Source organism: Carcharodon carcharias, chromosome 19, assembly GCF_017639515.1.
Source record: "Carcharodon carcharias isolate sCarCar2 chromosome 19, sCarCar2.pri, whole genome shotgun sequence".
Lineage (NCBI taxonomy): Eukaryota > Metazoa > Chordata > Chondrichthyes > Lamniformes > Lamnidae > Carcharodon > Carcharodon carcharias.
The window spans coordinates 10557766-10578699 of record NC_054485.1 but is presented as its reverse complement, the minus strand read 5'-3'; the positions used below and the strand labels follow the sequence as shown (position 1 = coordinate 10578699).

Here is a 20934-nt window from a genome sequence, read left to right as displayed (position 1 = left end):
AAAAAACTACAGTATGCCACCCTCACTTCATCTATAGGCTAATTTAGCCAAGTGCAGAAAACTGCAAGTACACTATCAATTTCTACACATTAAGTGTTCATCCAGTGAAGAGTACTCCAAGAAAACAGCAATGGGGAGGTCAAGTAGACCTGAGATGGTAGGGGGAGGTGCTGGGTGAAAAAAAAGAGTAAAATCAAAATGTCTTCAGAACCATAACTCACCTTAAATTACTGGCTCTTGCAAAAATTCACATCTTTACCAATCTTACTTATATTTTGGAAGATGGGGTTCTTCCTGCAAGGTTGCTATTTTTTATACTTGTGTTTATTAAAATGCTGAACCGCAATGTTAAAAAAAAAGTTTGGAAATTTCAAGTATAAATTGATTGTTCCCATGTTACACAGCCCCCAAAACTGAACACTAGACTGGGAATACTCATCCTCTGCCTGTCTCAAACAGCAAGTTTTGTCTTTCCTCTATAAATAGTAGCAGTCTGTATTTCAAAGCTTCTTCATTGAACAAGGCAGTCACTCATCTTAACACATCTCATAAAATTCCATTCTTCACAAAGACACAAGATGTAAACTCGATCATGATTAATGGATATACTTTTTAGAAATCTCTGATCTAAATCACTAGTACATGTTGAATACTGGGGATGAAAGAATGACTCATGGGTTCTATGGTGGTGAGTTTCAACCAGTCTGAGCAAGACATGATTATCATAATGTAAAATAAAAGTTGAAAGGGCTGGTAATGCATAAAACCATCAGTTTGGAGGGTTCCACTTGAAACATTAAGTGGGGTCTTTTCTCTTGTTGATATTGGCTGACCTGGTTTGTATTGCCAGCTTTTGATTAGTAAGTTTACAGTTTTATTGCAGTCTTTCTTTTCATCTATAATGATTAACTTCCAGGTAGAGGTGTCAGATTTGAAGGTTAATGCCACTCAAAACTCATTTGGACTTCATTAAAAAATAAATGGATCAATTTATAGGATTTCAAACATTTAATTCAGTAATCCTATTTTTTTTTCCTTGGACTATAACAAGTCTTTCAGTAAATGCGGGCTCAATCTTAAGTTTTAAGAATAAATTGGATAGATACATGGATGGGAGAGGTCTGGAGGGTTATGGACTGGGTGCAGGTCAATGGGATTAGCGGAATAACATTTCGGTACAGACAAGAAGGGCCGAATGGCCTGTTTTCTGTGCTGTAGTGTTCTATGGTTCTAAAAGGCTGACCATATAACTCAATCAGTTGAGTTGATGACTTTGCACTTTTATTTTTGAACATTTCTTAAAACTATGTAAAATTTGCAGAGAACTTGCATTTATATAGCTTTTTAAATGATCCCAGGATGGCCCAAGGGACTTTACAGCCAATTATGTAAATTTGAACTATAGTCATTGCTTTGATATAGGAAATGCAGCAGGTGATTTGTGGACAGCAAGCTCCCACAAACATCGATGAAATAAATGACCAGATAATCTGTCTGAGGGATAAACGTTGGCCAGAACACAAGAACTCCTCTACTCTTGTTGGAATAGTGTAGTGGGGTCTTTTATGTCTATGTGAGGAGGAAAAACAGAGCCTCAGTTTAGAACGATCGCAACTTCAACAGTGCAACATTCCCCACTGGAATGTCAGCCTAGGTATCAGCTCTAGCCATTAGGTATTTCAGAATTTATCTGACCATTTAATCTGCATTTCATAAAAGTTAATTTTAAAAATGGAGAATTAGTAATACATTCCCAGCCACACAAAAAACACCAAAAATGAACTTTGTCCTCAAGTTAATTCATCACCCCTTAACACAAAAGGCACACTGGTGATAGCCCAAGGTATTTAAAAAGCTAAACAGTTTGAGTGTAATGACAGACCTCTTAGCACACACCAATGCAGATAACTTTTACAGGGCTTATTTCTTCAAAAAATTTGAGCTGTTTTAATTTCACAGTTGACTTTCATATAAACACACATGTTCACAATGGCTTCATTTCACAACAAAAAACAGACAAGAATCAAGTCCCCTAAGAAAATTACCTGACTTGAGAACTAATTTCTCTTTAAAGTAATTCCCAAAATAAGGTTCTAGAAGCTGATGTCTACAAAATATTGTAACCAATGAGTTTCATTCAAGAATAGTATCACGTAGGGATCAAAATAGGCCAATTGTACTTGTTAAAGATCATTCAATAACTCACTGAAGCAAATAAAAAAGTAGGGAAAGTACTTTGATTTCATGTAATTTTTTTTTTTACACGTGCAACTTGCTATCTGAATGCTGCATTTTTTTTTTTAAAAGCAAACAGTTCCGGAAGCAATGAAAATTACAATTTCAGAGTGTGTCTAAGCAATAATAAATGACTTGCTCCAATCATAAACAATGCACAGGTAACTTCAGTGCTCTGCTTTTGCTACTAATCCAAAAAATCCAATATAAAAACATACAGCCCCTCACCTAATATCCTATTCTAGACACAAACAAAGCACACATGGCAGAAAAATAGTTTATGTGATTTTAGTCCAACAAACTGGCAATGTTGTACGTAATTTACACTGAAATACAGGTTAGAGGTAAAAAGCAGTAACAATAAATGTGGAAAAGGCTGTGAATCTATTACACAACTGTACAAACATCTGTACAAAGCTCATATAAATCTTAGGTATATTAACAGAATTAAAAGAAAGCCCCTCTCGGTCCTCAAATCCTAGGTGACTTTATTCATTTTTTTTAAAAAAAGGAACAGATGATCAAATAAGCAATGATGGAGTTGGCTTCTTGCCAGGCCAGGCCTCCTTGGCATACTTCTTTTTCTTCGGCTCATTAACAGATTCTGCATTGAACACGCCAGGGTTAGGAACAGGGTTTATAGTCACAGTTGCTGGCACAACTGCTGGTGCCAAGTCCACTTCCGGAGCAGGGTTTGGGAACGGCATGGGCAGTCCTCCTATCATTGCAGTTCCCATCGTATTACCATGTAGCTGAGACGAAGAATCACCACTGGTTGGAGGGAGGCCACCATATAAACTAGCGTTGAATGGGAAATTCTGCATACGCCTAGCAACTCCGTCTTCCAGGCCGAGTGAACTGGGACTCTCCGTCTTCTTTTTCTGTAATTTCCCCCCAAAAATAAAACAATTACATTTCTGGAAACAATATTCCTTTTGCATTAATCAACCTCTGAGGGTTTTCTCATTCAAAACATTGAAAAATCCATGATACAGGAAGGATAACTCCTGCTGTAAAACAATATTTAGAAACATAGAAAATAGGAGAAAGTCATTCCACCCTTCAAGCCTACTCTGCCATTCATTATGATCATGGCTTATCCTCCATCTCAATGCCATACTCCCGCTCTCTCCCCATACCCCGTGATGCCTTTAGAGTCCAGGAATCTATCTATTTCCTTCTTAAATACATTCAGTGACTTGGCCTCCACAGCATGTAGCACCATTAAAAGACTGCAGCAATTACTGATTACAGGAAATTAGGATTATTTTTAGAGTAAGTTTCTCATGCTTTGCTAACAAGTAGTCAATGTTATCCTTTCTGGGTTGTGATCTGCAATATCAAGCTCATTAGAACTTGAGCTAAATATTTCACTGCCTAATATAATTTACAACAAAAAGTGTTGACTTTGTTTACCTTGAGTGGTACCACTGCTGTCTGAACCATATTTCTGAAGCGACCAACTGAAGGATCAACATCCTCTGAAAAGGGAATGGGGCAAGTAAAGACACCATTAGTTGAAGATTACCATAAGAACAAACAAACTCGCATTTATATAGCATATTTCAGGGCTCAGGGCTTCACAAATAATTAATTACTTTCCAAGCGCAGTCATTTTGTTTTGTAGGAAAACATGGTTGTCAATTTGCCCCGCAAAACCACAGCGAAAATGACTGGTTAATGTAGATTTTGGCGGTGATGGCTGTGGGATAAATGTTGGCAAGGATGGCAGAAGAATTCTTTCATGTTCTTCGAATAGTGCCACAAGAACTTTTACATCCACGCGAACAGGCAGACACGACTTCAGTTTAACATTTTACCCCAAAAAACAGGAACTGCTGACAATGCAACACTCCCTTGGTGCTGTATTGTTATGTATATTCGCAAGGCTGAGGCTTTCATTAATAGCAGGTTTAGAGAGATAGTCACACCACAGCTAAGTAGTACACAGGCAGGGAGGGAATGGGTGACCACCAGAGTATCTGAGAGTAGCAGGCAGGTAGTGCAAGAATCCACTGAGGATATCTCATTTTCTAACTGCTTTTCCATTTTGGATACTGCTGAGCGGGATGGTTCCTCAGAAGACTGTAGCAAAAGCCAAGTTCTTGGCACCACAGGAGGCTCAGCTGTACAGGACGGGAGGAGGAAGAGTGGAAATGCTATAGTAGTAGGGGATTCCATAGTTAGGGGAGCAGGCAGACATTTCTGTGGCTGTAGACATGAATCCAGGATGATATGTTGCCTCCCTGGTGCCAGGATGTAGGATGTCACAGGGCGGCTGCAGGAAATTCTTTAGGGGGAGGGTGAATAGCCAGAGGTCATGGTCCAGATTGGGACCAATGACATAGATAGGAAAAGGGACGAGGTCCTGAAAGCAGATTTTAAGGAGTTCGGAAGAGAATTAAAAAGCAGGGCCTCAAGAGCAGTAATCTCAGGATTACCCCCAGTGCCACATGCTAGTTGAGCATACGAATAGGAAGATTGAGCGGTTCGACATGTGGCTGGAGAAATGGAGTAGAAGTAGAAATGGAGGCTTTAGATTTCTGTGGCATTGGGATCGATTCTGGGGCAGATGGGACCTGTACAAGGACGGGTTACACCTTAACAGGAGTGGGACGAATGTCCTTGAGGGGAGGTTTGCTAGTGCTGTTGGGGAGGGTTTAAACTAGATTGGCAGGGGGATGGGAATCTGAGGGCAAATTCAGAGTGCAGAGGAGAAAAACTGGTAGAGAGAAGTAGTGAAGTATCAACTGATAAGGAGGATATATCAGAGAGTACTATCAAGGTAGGCAGAATACTTGGAGACTTTGATAGAATTAGAGCAGGCAATAGTAAGTCATTAGATGGGGCCAGAATAAGGGAGAAAGTGAAAAAAGCCTAAATCAGAGCCAATGTGCATGTATGTGAATGCACGGAGTGTGGTTAATAAGATTGGTGAACTGCAGGCACAGGTTGACAAATGGAATTATGATATTATTGCTATGAGAGAGACCTGGCTCAAAGGAGGACAGGACTGGGCGTTAAATATTCCTGGGTACATGGTGTTTAGGAGAGACAGGAAAGGAAAGGAAAGGGGTGTGGGATTTGCAATATTGATTAAAAATGGCACTACAGTACTGGAGAGGGAGGATGTTCCAGAGGGGTCAAGGACAGAATCTCTCTGGCTGGAAGTAAGGAATGAAAAAGGTACAATAACATTGATTGGTGTAGTATACAGAGCACCACTAATGGGAGGGATGTAGTGAAAAAAATTGCAAAGAAATTTCAGAGAGGTGCAAGAATTATAGAGTAATCATAATGGGGGACTTCAATTATCCAAATATAGACTGGGATAGGAATAGTACAAAGGGACAAAAGAGGCAAGGGCTCCTGGAATGCATTCAAGATAATTTTCTGCAGTGGTATGCTTCCATTCTAATGAGAGGACATGTGCTTTTGGACCTGGTTCTGGAGAATGAGTTGGCACAAGTGGATATAATATCAGTGGGAGAGCCTCAAGGGGACAGTGACCATTATATCAGAAGATTTAGATTAATCATAGAAAAGTTCAGGGAACATTCCAGGGCAGGGATAATTAATTGGGGGAAAGCAAACTTTGTTGGGATGAGAGTGCACTGAGTTGAGTGAGTTGGAATCAAATGTTGGCAGAAAAGATGGTGGCTGAACAATGGGCCACCTCAAAGAAAAAGTGTAGCATGCAATGTCAAGGTATATTCCTTTGAAGGGGAAAGGTAGGACAAATAAATCCAGAGCGCCCTGGATGATGAGAGGTAGAGGCGAAAAGGAAGAAGTGCATGTACGACAGATTTCAGTAGAAAACACAATGGAGAGTCACGCTGGATATAGAGGGACCAGAGGGGAAGTGAAGAAACAAATAAGAAAAGCAAGGAGAGAGCATGAAAAGAGGCTGGCAGCGAACTTAAAAAGGAATTCCAAAGTCTTCTATAAGCATGTAAATAATAAATGGGTGATAATAGAAAGAGTAGGGCTGATTAGGAACAAAAAAGGGGCCTTGCATGTGGAGGCTGGAGAAGTAGCTCAGGTGTTGAACGAGTGCCTTGCATCTACCTTTACAAAAGATGATGATCCTACCCAGGCCGAGGTGAGAGAGGAGGTAACTGATAACTTACAATCGAGAGCAAGGTGGTGTTGGAAAGACTGTCTTTACTTAAAACAGATACGGTACCAGGACTGGATGAGGTGCATCCAAGTGAACTGAAGAAAGTGAGAGTGGAAATTGCAGAGGCACTAGTGATAATCTTCTAGTCTTCCTTGGACAGATGGGAGGTCCCAGAGGACTGGAGAATTACAAACCTCTTGTTCAAAAAGGGGTGCAATGATAAAGCTGGCAATGACAGACCAGTCAGTTTGACCTCAATGGTAGGGAAACTAGTACGGGATAAAATCAATAGTCATTTAGACAAGTGCAGGATAATTAAGGAAAGCCAGCATGGGATCATTGAGGGAAAACCATGTTTAACTAACTTGCTGGATTTTTTTCAGGAGGTCACAGAGAAGGTTGATAAAGGAAACGCTGTTGATGTGGTGTATATGGATTTTCAAAAGGCATTTGAAACAGTGCCACACAACAGACTTGTGAGCAAAATCCTAGGTCATGGAATAAAAGGGAAAGTAGGCACTTGGATAAGAAATTGGCTGAGTGACAGGAAATAATGTAATGATAAATGGTTGTTTTTCCAGATAGGAGGAGGGTTTGTAGTGCAGCTTCCCAGGGATCTGTGTTGGGGCCTTGCTCTTCCTGATATATATTAATGACTTAGACTGTGGTGTGCAGGCATGATTTCAAAATTTGCAGATGATACGAAGATTGTCAACTGTGATGGGTATGGTCTTGAACTTCAAAAGGACATAGACATGTTGGTGGATTGGGCAGACAAGTGGCAGATGACGTTCAATGCAGACAAGTGTGAGATTTGTTTTGGCAGGAAAAATATGGTGAGGCAGTATAAAATGAAGGGAGAGCATCTAAAGGAGGTGCAAGGACAGACGGACCTCAGTGTATACATACATAGGCTATTGAAGATGGCAAGGTCAGAGCAATTAATAAAGTTTTATTAATAGGGGCATTGGGTACAAGAGTAAGGAGGTCATGTTGAACTTGTACAAGGCACTAGTTAGGCCTCATCTGGATTACTGCGTCCAGTTCTGGGCGCCATACTTGAGGAAGGTTGTGAAGGCATTAAAGAGAGTACAGAAAGATTCACAAGAATGATTCCAGGGATAAAGATCTGTAGCTATGAGGATAGATTGGAGAGGTTGGGACTCTTTTCCTTGGAGAAAGGAAGGCTGAGAGGAGACTTGATAGGTGTTCAACTTCCTGAGGGTAAATAGTGATAAACTGTTCCCACTCAAGAGAACATCAAGAACTAGAGGGCACAGGTTCAAAATCATTGGCAAGAGGAGTAAGTGTGATGTGAGGAAAATGTTTTCCATCCAGAGGACGGTTAGAGTCTGGAACACGCTTCCTGAAAGGGTGGTCGAGGCAGTGTTGATCGAGGTAGTCAAAAGGGAATTGAATTGCTACCTGAAAAGAGAGAATGTGCAAGGTTACAGGGATAAGGCAGGGGAGTAGGACTGGGTGGAATGCTCTTTCAGAGAGCCAGTGCCGACTTGATGGGCCAAATGGCGTCCTTCTGCACTGTAAAGGTACTGTGATATTGAGATATTGGACTATCTTACGTGCATAGATCTCTGGAGTGGGGCTTAAACTCAATCTTCTGACCCAAAGGCAAAAGTGCCACCATTCAGCCAAGTTATTATTGTCTCACTTAGAGCATGATCTCTCAACGATGCTGTAATTTCTGCACCTCTGTCCCCAGGAATACATTACTGTAGAAGTAAATCATTATTTCCAGATAACGTGCTTGTTCAAAGACCTATATAATTGCAGGACTATATTAATATTCATGCAATTTTAGAATTACTAGAAAAAAATAGCTTACAATGCTAGAATTTTGCCTGGGTCCAAAAATGGCATTTGAACACTAAGGAATTCCTTTTCAGCAGTTCAAAGCAATATGATAGCATGGACAAGTGTATGCTTCACAGAGCACTGTACTTTCAATAAAGATGTCAGGCAGATATGCATTAAGGATACTTTCACAAATGCTAAACAGGTAGCCACACTAACAAGCGGTTTAGACTTGGGAATCAAATATAATTTCAATATTTGCAGACAACAACAAACTAGAGGCTAGTTAATAATAAGATAGCAACAAAATACACGATGACATAACTAAAATTGTGATTGATCATATAATTTGAAAATTAATTTTAATACAAATAAATGTGAGCTCATGCATTTTGATTGGAAGACTAAGGAGACCACATGCTCCTTGGAAAGTAAAGTCTAAATGGGACTGAGGAACAAATGGATCTCAATGTATAGATACACCATTAACTAAAAGTACTAACACAGATTAATGAGGCCATTAAAAAAAACACTGGGGATTATTGCTAGAAGGGTGGAATTAAAAAGCAGAGAAGTTATGTTAAACTCGTATAGAATCTTGGTTAGATCACACTTGGGAGTACTATGCACAGTTCTGGTCACCATATTGTAAAAAGGGCGACGAGATATTGACTGCAGAAGGTGCAAAAAATGATCTACAAGGTTAATACCAAAACTAAGAGGCTATATTTATCAGAAAACACTGAACAGGTTGGGGTTTTTCCTGTAGAAAAGAGAAGGCTGAGAGGGTGACCTGATAAGAAATCTTTAAGAAAATGAAGCTGGTTCCACTTTTGGGAGATACCAACATGAGGGGCCATAAACATAAGGTAAGTCACTAATAAATCTAACACAGGCACTCAGATACATGATTTCGGCAGTGGCACACCGGATTGGATCTGTGTTACAATCACATTCAAGGCGCCCACTTTGCTCGGCATGGTGGGCTGTGAAAATCATATGCCAAATTTGCACATTGTGAATCATTACTTCAAGTTAAGAAATTACATGAGGTTTAAAGATAGTCATACCTGGATTTATTATCTCTTCATCGTCACTGAATGATACTCGGTAGCTCTTTCTTTTACGTTTTGGCCTCTGGATCTCTAGGTTTCCTTCTTCAATTGTCAGCGTAGATATTCTTTTGTTGTGAGCTGTGTTGAATTCTGTCAAATTCTAAGTGAAGCAAAGAAAAGAATGAAATTTCAGGTATACATCTTTTCACTTTAGCTTGAACAGGCAGTCTTCACACCAACCTGCTTGACCAATAAAGAAAATTGATAAAACTACTGCTCCCACTTCTAGAATGGATTGCCAAGCAAGTTCCAATTTTGTTCCCATGAGTCATAAGACTATACCATAAAATTCTCCTCTCTCTTTGATGGCAACAGAAGTGCAAAGAATAAAGAAACTGGCTTAACGCTTCTTAAAAAATTGGACTAAAATCAGGATGGGTAGACAAATTTGTATAGTTAGAGTGACAATTATATGACATTATGCTGTCGTGTTTGAAACGGAAGCTTAAAGAATTGTGGATCTTCATTACAGCTGTCAACATCCAGCATTACACATTGTTATCAAACCAATGCCACCAAACTAGATATATATTTACAGAATTATATAACACACTCCTACAAAAACCAACCGTCACCCTGGAACAATTACCATAATGGCATATAGTTCTACATAGTTCAGCAGAAATTGATTCAGATGCTTACGTAAACCTGGGCTTACATCTAGTTCTGTCTCCTCTTCAGGCAAACCCAGCAATCCCTTCAGTTCATCATCTTCCGCCGCAATTTCATCACCCTTGATTGCAGATGGCATTGTCTGTGGTTTTTCTCGTAGTGTGTATGCTCGCGTCGAGGCTCCAAACGACAACGTGGAATCTATGGGAACTTGCTGTGGTTTGTGAGGCTCCAAACGAAGACGCCCCAGATACGTACCATGAGCTGCAAGAGTAATTAATTGGCTTACCAGGTAAGTAAGTAAGTACTTGAAGAAGTGAATGAATAGTTGGTCAGTCTAACACTCAATCAGTCCTTCAACATAAGCTTCTACCTTTTGTTTGGGGAGGGAAGGGAAAGAAGGAACATAAGAGTTTTTCCATCTTGAACTTAAAAATAAAAAGGGGACAATCACTTTGCTGGGAGTATACTATAGGCCTCCAAACAGTCAGGGGAGGAATTCTTAAAAGTGCACCCAGGAGAGCTTTTTGAGCCAGCATGTAGAAAGTCCAACAAGAAAAAGGGGGTACTGGACTTAAACATATCATCTGCAAATTCCCAAGGCATTTTATAAATATATTAAGGGAAAGGGGATAACCAGGGAAAGAATAATGCCCATTAGGGACCAAAATGGCAATCTGTGTGTGGAGCCGGAGGATGTAGGTGAGGTTTTAAATGATTACTTTTCATCTGTGTTCACTATGGAGAAGGAACGTGTATGTGTAGAAATCAGGGAGCGGGGCTGTGATATACTTGAACAATTTAGCATTGAAATGGGGGAGGTATTAGCAGTTTTAGTGGGCTTAAAAGCGGATAAATCCCCAGGCCGAGATGGGATGGATCCTAGGCTACTATGTGAGGGAAGGGAAGAGATTGCAGGGGCTCTGACACTGATTTTCAAATCCTCTCTGGCCACAGGAGAGGCGCCAGAGGACTGGAGGACAGCAAATGAGGTACCATTATCAAGAAGGGTAGTAGGGATAAACCAAGTAATTACAGGTCAGTGAGTCTAACATCAGTGGTAGGGAAACTATTGGAAAAAGTTCTGAGGGACAGGATTAATCTCCACTTGAAGAGGCATGGATTAATCAGGGATAGTCAGCATGGCTTTATCAGGGGGAGATTACGTCTAACAAATTTGATTGATTTTTTTGAGGAGGTGACTAGTTGTGTAAATGAGGGTTGTGCAGTTCTGTTGTCTACGTTGACTTCAGTAAGGCTTTTGACAAGGTCCCACATGAGAGGATGGTCAAGGAGGTAAGAGCCCATGAGATCCAGGGCAATTTGGCAAATTGGATCCAAAATTGGCTTAGTGGCAGGAGGCAGAAGGTGATGGTCAAAGGTTGTTTTTGCGATTGGAAGCTTGTGACAAATGGTGTACTGCAGGGATCGGTGTTGGAACCCTTGCTGTTTGTAGTGTTCTTTAATGATTTAGACACAAATATAGAAGGTATGATCAGTAAGTTCGCAGATGACACGAAAATTGGTGGTGTCATAAATAATGAGGAGGAAAGCCTTAGATTACAGGATGATACAGATGGGCTGGTAAAATAGGCAGAACAGTAGCAAATGGAATTTAATCCTGAAAAGTGTGAGGTGATGCATTTTGGGAGGACTAATATGACAAGGGTATACACAATGAACGGTAGGACCCTAGGAAGTACAGAGGATCAGAGGGACCTTGGTGTACATGGTCCACAGATCCCTGAAGGCAACAGCACAGGCGGCTAAGGCAGCATATAGGATGCCTGCTTTATCAGCCGAGGCATAGAATTTAAGAGCAGGGAGGTTATGTTGGAGTTATATATAAAACACTAGTTAGGCCACAGCTGGAATGCTGTATGCAGTTCTAAGCCACACTATAGGAAGGATATGATTGCACCGGAGAGGGAGCAGAGGAGATTCACCAGGATGTTGTCTTGGCTGGAATGTTTCAGCTATGAAGAAAGGCTGGATAGGCTACGGTTGTTTTCCTTAGAGCAGGGAAGGCTAAAGGGGGACCTGGTAGAGGTAAACAAAATTATGAGGGGCATAGACAGAAGCTTTTCCCCTTAGCTGAGGTGTCAATAACCAGGGGGCATAGATTTAAGGTAAGGGGCAGGAGGTTTAGGGGATTTGAGGAAAAATTACTAATCCAGTGACAATACCATTACGCCGTCACCTCCCCTGAGTGTTAGAGGAACTAACACTAGGATACTAGAAATTGAATTTTTAAACCATCATTCACAGGAGGAGAAAGATGATGATTTGCTCAAGTCAGTGTTCGGGTATTCAGGGGCAGCAAAAGGTGTAGATATTGGTAAAATTATTGCACAATGGTGAAATGCTCTTAAAGCAAACAGCCCTGACAACACAATTTCACAAGTGCAATATATTTGGAAGACATTGTCTGACTGAAAAGTGGCTAATCCAACTCCTGAAAATCAAGGAAGCAAAGTGCCTCAAAACTACAAGCCCTCAAAATATCACAAGGAAAATAGCTAACATGTTAATCTGTGCAAAGGTAAGCAGGTAATGCACCTCCAAACTACAGGATCTCAAGATATCACTGCAAGGAAAATGTTCAAAATTATTTTAAGTGGTTTGGGGTGGCAGGGGAATACACAGCTTAAAACGTTTATAAAGGAGAACAAGTAGACATTCTGGGAACTGTGATCATGGTTAGCTGAGATTTTTTGAAGATTTCGAATTGCCATAAAGGGCAAGGAAATTCAGCGTTTTGTTCGCTCACTTAACGTTCAAACAGCATTTGAAAAGACAGTAAATTGGAACTTAATGGCTAAGGTAGAGAGTTGTAGAATAGGGAGTTGGGTGCAGGAAAGAGAACAAACTCAAACAAGAAATAATGGAGAGTCAGAAACAGAAATGTTCATACTGGTAGGGGCTTGCATAATATAGATTGAGAAATTTATTTTGGGGCTGCTCACAGCAAGTCTGCAATTGCAGTTTCATGAGGGCTGGCACATAATATTTCCAAAGGAGAGTTCTATGGATTCGAAACATTAACTCTGTTTCTCTCTCCACAGATGCTGCCAGACCTGCTGCATTTTTCTAGCATTTCCTGGTTTTATTTCAGATTTCCAGTGTCCGCAGTATTTTGCTTTTACATAATATTTCTATCTTTATAGACCATGTAAAGCGTAGCATACCATTCTTCTGGTGTAGATACATGCTCATGAAAGTTACATTTACTTGCTGTTACTTAAAGAAGGGGTGAATTCGTATAGAGCTTGATTAGAACTTGCAAAAAAATTGTCTATTCCTGGAGTTCCTTTATAATTTTTGTTTGAACGCGACACTGAAGCACAACAAGACATTTTAGTTTGACACTGGTGTGATGGACAAAAAATATGTCCTGAATATATTGTTATTATAATAGCTTTTTTGAAAAAACTTTGGATCTGGGTATCCAAAACAAAATCCTTTGGTCCATTACAAGTTCTTAGCCAGTTTAAGAGCAGTACTAATGAAAGAAAATTGTTCTTAATAATCTGTATCAGAAACAGAAGACCAAGTGTTTTTCCATACTAATCAAGGTTGGAAATCATATTAAAAAGCCACAGTCTGAAAAAAGCCAACAAGCCTTCTTGACGTTTCGAGTCCTCATGACCCTTCAACAGAACAGGGTCATGAGGACTCGAAACATCAACTGTGCTCTTCTCCACCGATGCTGCCAGACAAGCTGAGTTTTTCCTGGTATTTCTGTTTTCGTTTTGGATTTCCAGCATCCACAGTTCTTTGCTTTTATAACAGGCCTTCTTAGTGGGAGCAGAGCTGAAAGAAATTGTCAAAAGCTCAAGTTTTGCAATTCTAAAAAGCAGAGTTATAAAGTTGCATAGCACAGAAGACCATTCGGCCAATCATGTCTGTGCTGGAATTTTGAAAGATCAATGCAATTAGTCCCACTCCCCAGCTATTTCTCTTCGGCCCTGCAAATGTTTCTTGTGTGAACATGAGACTTCATGCTATTTTTCAGTCCCTCTACCATTTGCCTGTATCCATTTTCAAGAGGTTTGAAGCTGGCCATAAATGGATCTGGAGTTTGGATTCCAAACTCTCCAAAGCAGGAGCGTTCATAAGAGATAATCCCTCTACCCATGGCCTGCATTACTGGGTTCACAACTACAGATGTCAGTGGCGGTCTCAGCGAGCAATGGTTGTCTGACATTTCAAATGCAGAGAAAGACTGGTAAACTTGTGAAATCTTACTTATTTATTTGATCTCATCAATAAACAAATGTAAATCACTGAAGCTGACCTTTATCCTGTCATGTAACACAACCTCTCAAATTTGAAATTCTGGAGCTCCTTAAACTCGACTGCTGCAAACATTTTCCATTAAATACTTGCAATATACAATGTAATAGCACTTACTGCTGTTCAGGTCTATGATGAAAACTCTTTTCAAATGCTTGTGATAGACCAATGCAGCGTGGACTCTTGAACATGACTGATGGTCAATGGTAAAATCACAAATGTCAGGGTTTCTTCCAAAGAGGTAGTATTTTTTCTCATCAATGATGAGTTTCTGGAGAAAAAGTACCAATATATAACTGATTTGTATTATTTAACAGTTTTCCATTACTTACGAATCCAGTTCACAACAGGAAAGTCAGACAAACAACACCACGGTAATAAATGGTAAAATATTAAAACTATTTTCTTAAGGACAGATGAGCGCTATTGACAGAGAATTAATAAAAGTTGACAATCTCTGCATTCTTTAACAACACTTCTTAAGCCTTGTAAGGTATTTTCTAATACAAATTTATTGACTTTTTGGCCATTTCGGATAATATTGGCACAGAATTTTGAGAAAATAACTGAGTGTTTAATGCAATCTGCTTTAACATTAGCACATTAGCATGTTAAAAACTCGGCAACTATGGGTGAGGAAGAGATATGTCGTGAGTTGCGAACTGCCACAAATTGGCAGATAGCTTGTGCTGCTCTGTCATTAGCTTTGCAGCAATGGGACCTCATCAACAATCACCTCATCAGAGTCAAGACATGGATGGCTTTGAATCTTAAATATGAATGAAACTCACTGCAGAAAGTTAAGGCTGCTATTTGATGGTGCAAGCATGGTTCATGACAAGATTTATGTTACTGCAATGTAATTCAATCTTGGGGACCCAAAAGGAAACAACAAATTGTGGAGTCTCACTCCTGCCGGCAGTAAAATTGATCCAAGAGTTTTTTTTAAAACTTCAAATGTTTTCATTTTTTCTTACTTTTTCCTTTGTCTTTTCTCTTCCCAATCTTAATCTCATCTTTCTTTTCCTCCCTTTGTTTGACTTTTAACTCTCCATACATTCTTCACTGTTGTTCACTCTGTTTCTTTCTCTACCCTTAAATTTTATTGGTTAACGAGATAAAGATTACTGTTCCACTGATTCACCAAGGTTCCAGGTGTCTCACTGACCAATAACAAATTTGCACTTCCAACAAAAAAAATTTGAGCTGAATGATGGAAGAAAATACAACTCAGAGCATGCCATGAACTGCCTCACTCCAGCAAATTCTGGGCCATTGATTCTAACAAATAATATGAACTAGAGATTTCTAACAGTACAGGAGTGCTGTACCTCTGAGTTATAACTCAGTGTTTCTCTGCACACTAAGCTAATATGCTCAAGGCTTTTTTTGATATAGCACCACTTGGACCCAACGATCACAGATTGTCTCAGATCTATAACAGAACTGCGACATTGACAGCCAGGTTAGTATCTGGTGCACCCCTCCTCTATCATCTTTAATACAAAATGCCATGCGTTGTAGTTACTCAGCAAAGCACAAAATGTAAAAACTGGCTGGTTGAACTGAGCAATCTGTTTATAAAAAGTCTTATGTTCCAAATAACTTTCATTTATATGGCATCTTTTGAGAAATATCCAAAAATGTTTCACTGAGGTGCAATCAAAAAATGGATGCCAAAACAAAATAGAGATATCAGCTTGACTGGCCAAAGGCTTAACCAAGCAGGTAGGTTTTAAGGAGTCTTAGAAGCCAGGAGGGAGATGAAGAGAGAGAGGGCTTTAGCAAGAGAATTCCAGAACATGCACATGCTAATGTGGCAGGTGGGGGTAGTATAAGAGGGGAGAGACAAAGGGGCAGGGGGAAGCTCATGAAAGGATTTAAACATGAGGAAGAGAATTTCCAGTGCATTATTTAGACTGTTTTACGTTTAAGTGGCTGAAAAGTAGATCACCTCTTCAGATATTCAATTGCCCAGATTAACCACTTGTTTTTGGGATGTTCCAGAATAAAACCTTCAGCTTCACAATTTACACTTCGAACTTAGACAATGCTTTGAACAGTAACCCTGTTTATGAATGCATCTGATTTGTGCCCCCGCAAGTGTTTGCCAGGCTCAATTATCAATACAATTGCTCTGCTATTCTTGCGCAACAATTAAGAAGCATAAAATGCCAATTTCCACATTTCTTTCCCCAAAGGGAAACAGAACACAAATGTTTACCTCTACTAGCTTGTCTCCTTTCACAACATCCAAATGAAGTCCTGGTGGAGGTTTCCCTGCCCTGAAATTAGGAAAAGCTTGTTAGTATATAACTGCATATTAACATCTACAACATGTTTTGGCTGAAACCTTGGTATATTTAAAGTCTTCAAGTACAAAATCAAATTATCATGAGTGCGACCAAATCTTTTATACCAGAGGCAACAAAATAACTTGAGCCACTCGGAGGGGATCTTTACAAAGAACTGAAAGGAATCTATGATGTGCAAGATCTGAATAAGCAAAAGAATTGTGTATTACATGTACAATATCCTCAGGTTATCTTAAAGCACTTAATGACCAATGAGGTTTTTTTGAACTTGGTCACAGTTGCAATGCAGAAATTGCTGAGGCCAATTTGTGTACAGCAAGCTTCAATAAACAGTGATGAAACAACCAACCAGATGCTGTTTTTTTTTTAAGGTGTTGCTTCAGCGATAAATGTTGGCCAGGACACCAGAAAAACCCCTCTGCTTTTCTTTGAAAAGTGCCATGGGATTTTTTTAAACATCTACCCCGCAGATGGTCTACGGTTTAACTTCTCACCTGAGATGCAGCACCTCCAGACGTACAGCACGTCCTAGGAACTGACTTTGAAAGCTGTTAACTCTTCACCTTTCTTGACAATGCCATGATTTAGATTCCTTGCAGTAATAGGATATTTTTAGTTCAGGTACGAGTCTAAGCTAAAATGGATCCACCAGAGCAGCAATTTCATGCTGCAGCCAGCAATAATTCTCATCCCCACCATGGAACTACTTAAAAAAAAATATTGCAGATGCAATCGATGATGGATTTCACAATGTAGCAGACAAGGCATAAATGTCTTTTGAGAAAACTTACATTGTGTCAAGCGTCCCCTTAAACTATAAGGGGACTATAACTTAAACTATAATTAAAGTGCATGGGATTGGGGTTAGTGTATAGTGGATAGAAAACTGATTGGCAGACAGAAAACAAAGAGTAGGAATAAGCCAGTCTTTTTCCGAATGGCAGGCAGTGACTGGTGGGGTACCGCAGGGATCGGTGCTGGGACCCCAGTTATTCACAATATATATTAATGATTTAGATGAGGGAATTAAATGTAATATCTCCAAATTTGCAGATGGCACAAAGCTGGGTGGGAGGGTGAGCTGTGAGGAGGATGCAGAGATGCTTCAGTGTGATTTGGACAAGCTGAGTGAGTGGGCAAATGCATGGCAGATGCAGTATAATGTGGATAAATGCAAGGTTATCCACTTTGGTAACAAAAACAGGAAGGCAGATTATTATCTGAATGGCTCTAAATTGAGAGAGGGGAATGTGCAACGAGACCTGCGTGTCCACGTACACCAGTCGCTGAAGGAAAGCATGCAGGTGCAGCAGGCGGTAAAGAAGGCAAATGATATGTTGGCCTTCATAGCGAGAGGATTCGAGTAAGGAACAGGGATGTCTTGCTGCAATTATACAGGGCCTTGGTGAGGCCACGCCTAGAATATTGTGTGCAGTTTTGGTCTCCTTATCTGAGGAAGGATGTTCTAGCTATTGGGGAAGTGCAGCAAAAATTTACCAGGCTGATTCCTGGGATGGTGGGACTCACATATGAGGAGAGATTGAGTCAGTTAGGATTATAATCGCTGGAGTTCAGAAGAATGAGGGGGGGATCTCATAGAAATCTATAAAATTCTAACAGGACTAGACAGGGTAGATGCAGAAAGGATGTTCCCGATGGTGGGGGAGCCCAGAACCAGGGCACACAGTCTGAGGATAAGGGGTAGACCATTGAGGACTGGGATTAGGAGAAATTTCTTCACCCAGAGAGTGGTGAGCCTGTGGAAATGCTACCACAGAAAGTAGTTGAGGGCAAAACATTGTATGTTTTCAAGAATGGGTTAGATATAGCTCTTGGGGCGAAAGGGATCAAAGAATATGGGAAGAAAGCGGGAGCAGGCTATTGAGTTGGATGATTAGCCATGATCATAATGAATGGCGGAGCAGGCTCGAAGGACCGAATGGCCTACTCCTGTTCCTATTTTCTATGTTTCTATACTCAAGCAACCCCAAGTACGGTCGCTGGTGTCTACATTCATTCAATGCTAGTTATGGTTGTTTCAATCCCCAAGAAATTCTGTTAAAAACTTGCCAATATTTTTTGTCTAAAAAGGACTTTGTGTTGATTGAAACTGACAATGAAATCATGGACTACAAGAAACACATAACTACAAAATGACAGCCTTGCAAGGGGAGGCAATGGTATAGTGGGATTGTCGCTGGACTAGTAACCCAGAGACCAAGGAAATGCTCTGGGGAGCTGGGTTTGAATCCCGCCACAGCAGATAGTAGAATTTGAATTCAATAGAAAAAAATCTGGAATTTATGACCATTGTCAATTGTTGCAAAAACTCATCTGGTTCACTAATATCCTTTAGGGAAGGAAATCTTACCTGGTCTGGCCTACTACATGTGACTCCAGACCCACAGCAACGTGGTTGACTCTGAAATACCACTCAGTTGTATCAAACCGCTACAAAGTCACAAAAAAGGGAATTAAATCAGACAGACCACCTGGCATTGGCCTAGGCACCGGAAACAACTACAGCAAACTCAGTCCTGTCAACCCTGCAAAGTCCTCCTTACTAACATCTAATGGCTAGTGCCAAATTTGGGAGAGCTGTCTCACAAACTAGTCAAGTAACAGCCTGACATAGTCATCCTCACGGAATCGTCTCTTACAGATAATGTCCCAAGCATCACCATCGCCATCCCTGGGTTTGGTCCTCCCCACTGGTAGGACAGACCCAGCAGGGGTGGAGGCACAGTGGTATACAGTTGGGAGAGAGTTGCCCGGGGAGTCCTCAACATTGACTCCTGACACCATTAAGTCTCATGGGCATCAGGTGAAACATGGGCAAGTTAACCTCCTGCTGATTACCACGTACCGCCCTCCCTCAGCTAATGAGTCAGCGCTCCTCCATGTTGAACACCACTTGGAGGAAGCACAAAGGGTGGAAAGAAAGCAGAATGCACTCTGGGTGAGGGACTTCAATGTTCATCACCAAGATTGGCTTGGTAGCACCACTACTGACCGAACTGGCTAAGTCCTAAATGACATAGCTGCTAGACTGGGTCTGCGGCAGGTGTTGAGGGAACCAACAAGAGGGAAAAACGTGCTGACCTCATCCTCACCAACCTGCCTGTTGTAGATGCATCTGTCCATGACAGTGTCGGTAGGAGTGACCATCGCACAGTCCTTGTGGAGATGAAGACCTGCCTTCACATTGAGGATACCTTCCATTGTGTTATGTGGCACTACCACCATGCTAAACAGGATAGATTTTGAATAGATCTAGCAACAAGACTAGGCATCCATGGGGCACTGTGGGCCATCAACAGCAGCAGAATTATACTCAAACACAATCTGTAACTTCATGGCCCAGCATATCCCTCACTCTACCACTACCATCAAGCCAGGGGACCAACCCTGGTTCAATGAAGAGTGCAGAAGGGCATGTCAGGGGCACCACCAGGCATACCCAAAAATGAGGTGTCAACCTGGTGAAGCTATAACACAGGACTACTTGCATGCCAGACAGCATAAGGAGCATGTGATAAACAGATCTAAGCGATCCCACAACCAAAGGATCAGATCTAAGCTCTGCAGTCCTGCCACATCCAGTCGTGAATGGTGGTGAACAATTAAACAATTCACTGGAGACAGCGGCTCCACAAATATCCCCATCCTGAATGATGGAGGAGCCCAGCCCATCAGTGCAGAAGATAAGGCTGAAGCATTTGCTACAATCTTCAGCCAGAAATACCAAGTGGTTGATCCACCTTGGCCTCCTCCAGAGGTCCCCAGTATCACAGATGCCTGTCTTCAGCCAATTCGATTTACTCCATGTGATATCAAGAAACGGCTGAAGGCACTGGATACTGCAAAGGCTATGGGCCCTGACAATATTCCAGCAATTGTACTGAAGACTTGTGCTCCAAAACTTGCTGCACCCCTAGCCAAGCTGTTCCAGTACAGCTACAACACAGGCATCTATCCGGCTATGTGGAAAATTGCCCAGGTATGTCCTGTACACAAAAAGCAGGACAAATCCAACCCAGCCAATTACCGCCCCATCAGTCTACTCTCCATCATCAGTAAAGTAATGGAAGGGGTCATCAACAGTGTATCGGAAGGGGTCATCAACAGTGCTATCAAGCAGCACTTGCTTAGCAATAACCTGCTCACTGCTGCCCAGTTTGGGTTCTGCCAGGACCACTCAGCTCCTGACCTCATCACAGCCTTGGTTCAAGCGTGGACAAAAGAGTTGAACTCCCGAGGTGAGGAGAGAGTGACTGCCCTTGACACGAAGGCCACATTTGACTGAGTGTGGTATCAAGCAGCCCTAGCAAAACTTGAGTCAATAGGAATCAGGAGGAAAACTCTCCACTGGTTGGGGGTCATACCTAGCACAAAGGAAAATGGTTGAGGTTGTTGGAGGTCAGTCATC

General features: G+C 41.0%; 1 protein-coding gene and 1 non-coding gene across 2 annotated transcripts in view; both read right to left on the bottom strand.

The window, feature by feature from the left end:
- Positions 1-1923: 1923 nt before the first annotated feature.
- Positions 1924-20934, bottom strand: part of ppp1r8a (protein phosphatase 1, regulatory subunit 8a) — a 28203-nt gene continuing 9192 nt past the window's right edge. The window contains exons 2-7 of the mRNA XM_041213433.1: positions 16415-16475; positions 14308-14461; positions 9941-10158; positions 9238-9382; positions 3652-3716; positions 1924-3116 (exon numbers count right to left, since the gene is read on the bottom strand). Of these exons, the coding sequence (XP_041069367.1) occupies positions 2757-3116; positions 3652-3716; positions 9238-9382; positions 9941-10158; positions 14308-14461; positions 16415-16475 (1003 nt within the window). The 3' untranslated portion in view covers positions 1924-2756. The remainder of the gene's footprint in view (positions 3117-3651; positions 3717-9237; positions 9383-9940; positions 10159-14307; positions 14462-16414; positions 16476-20934) is intronic.
- LOC121292048 lies at positions 15514-15672 on the bottom strand. Its single transcript, XR_005946172.1, has one exon.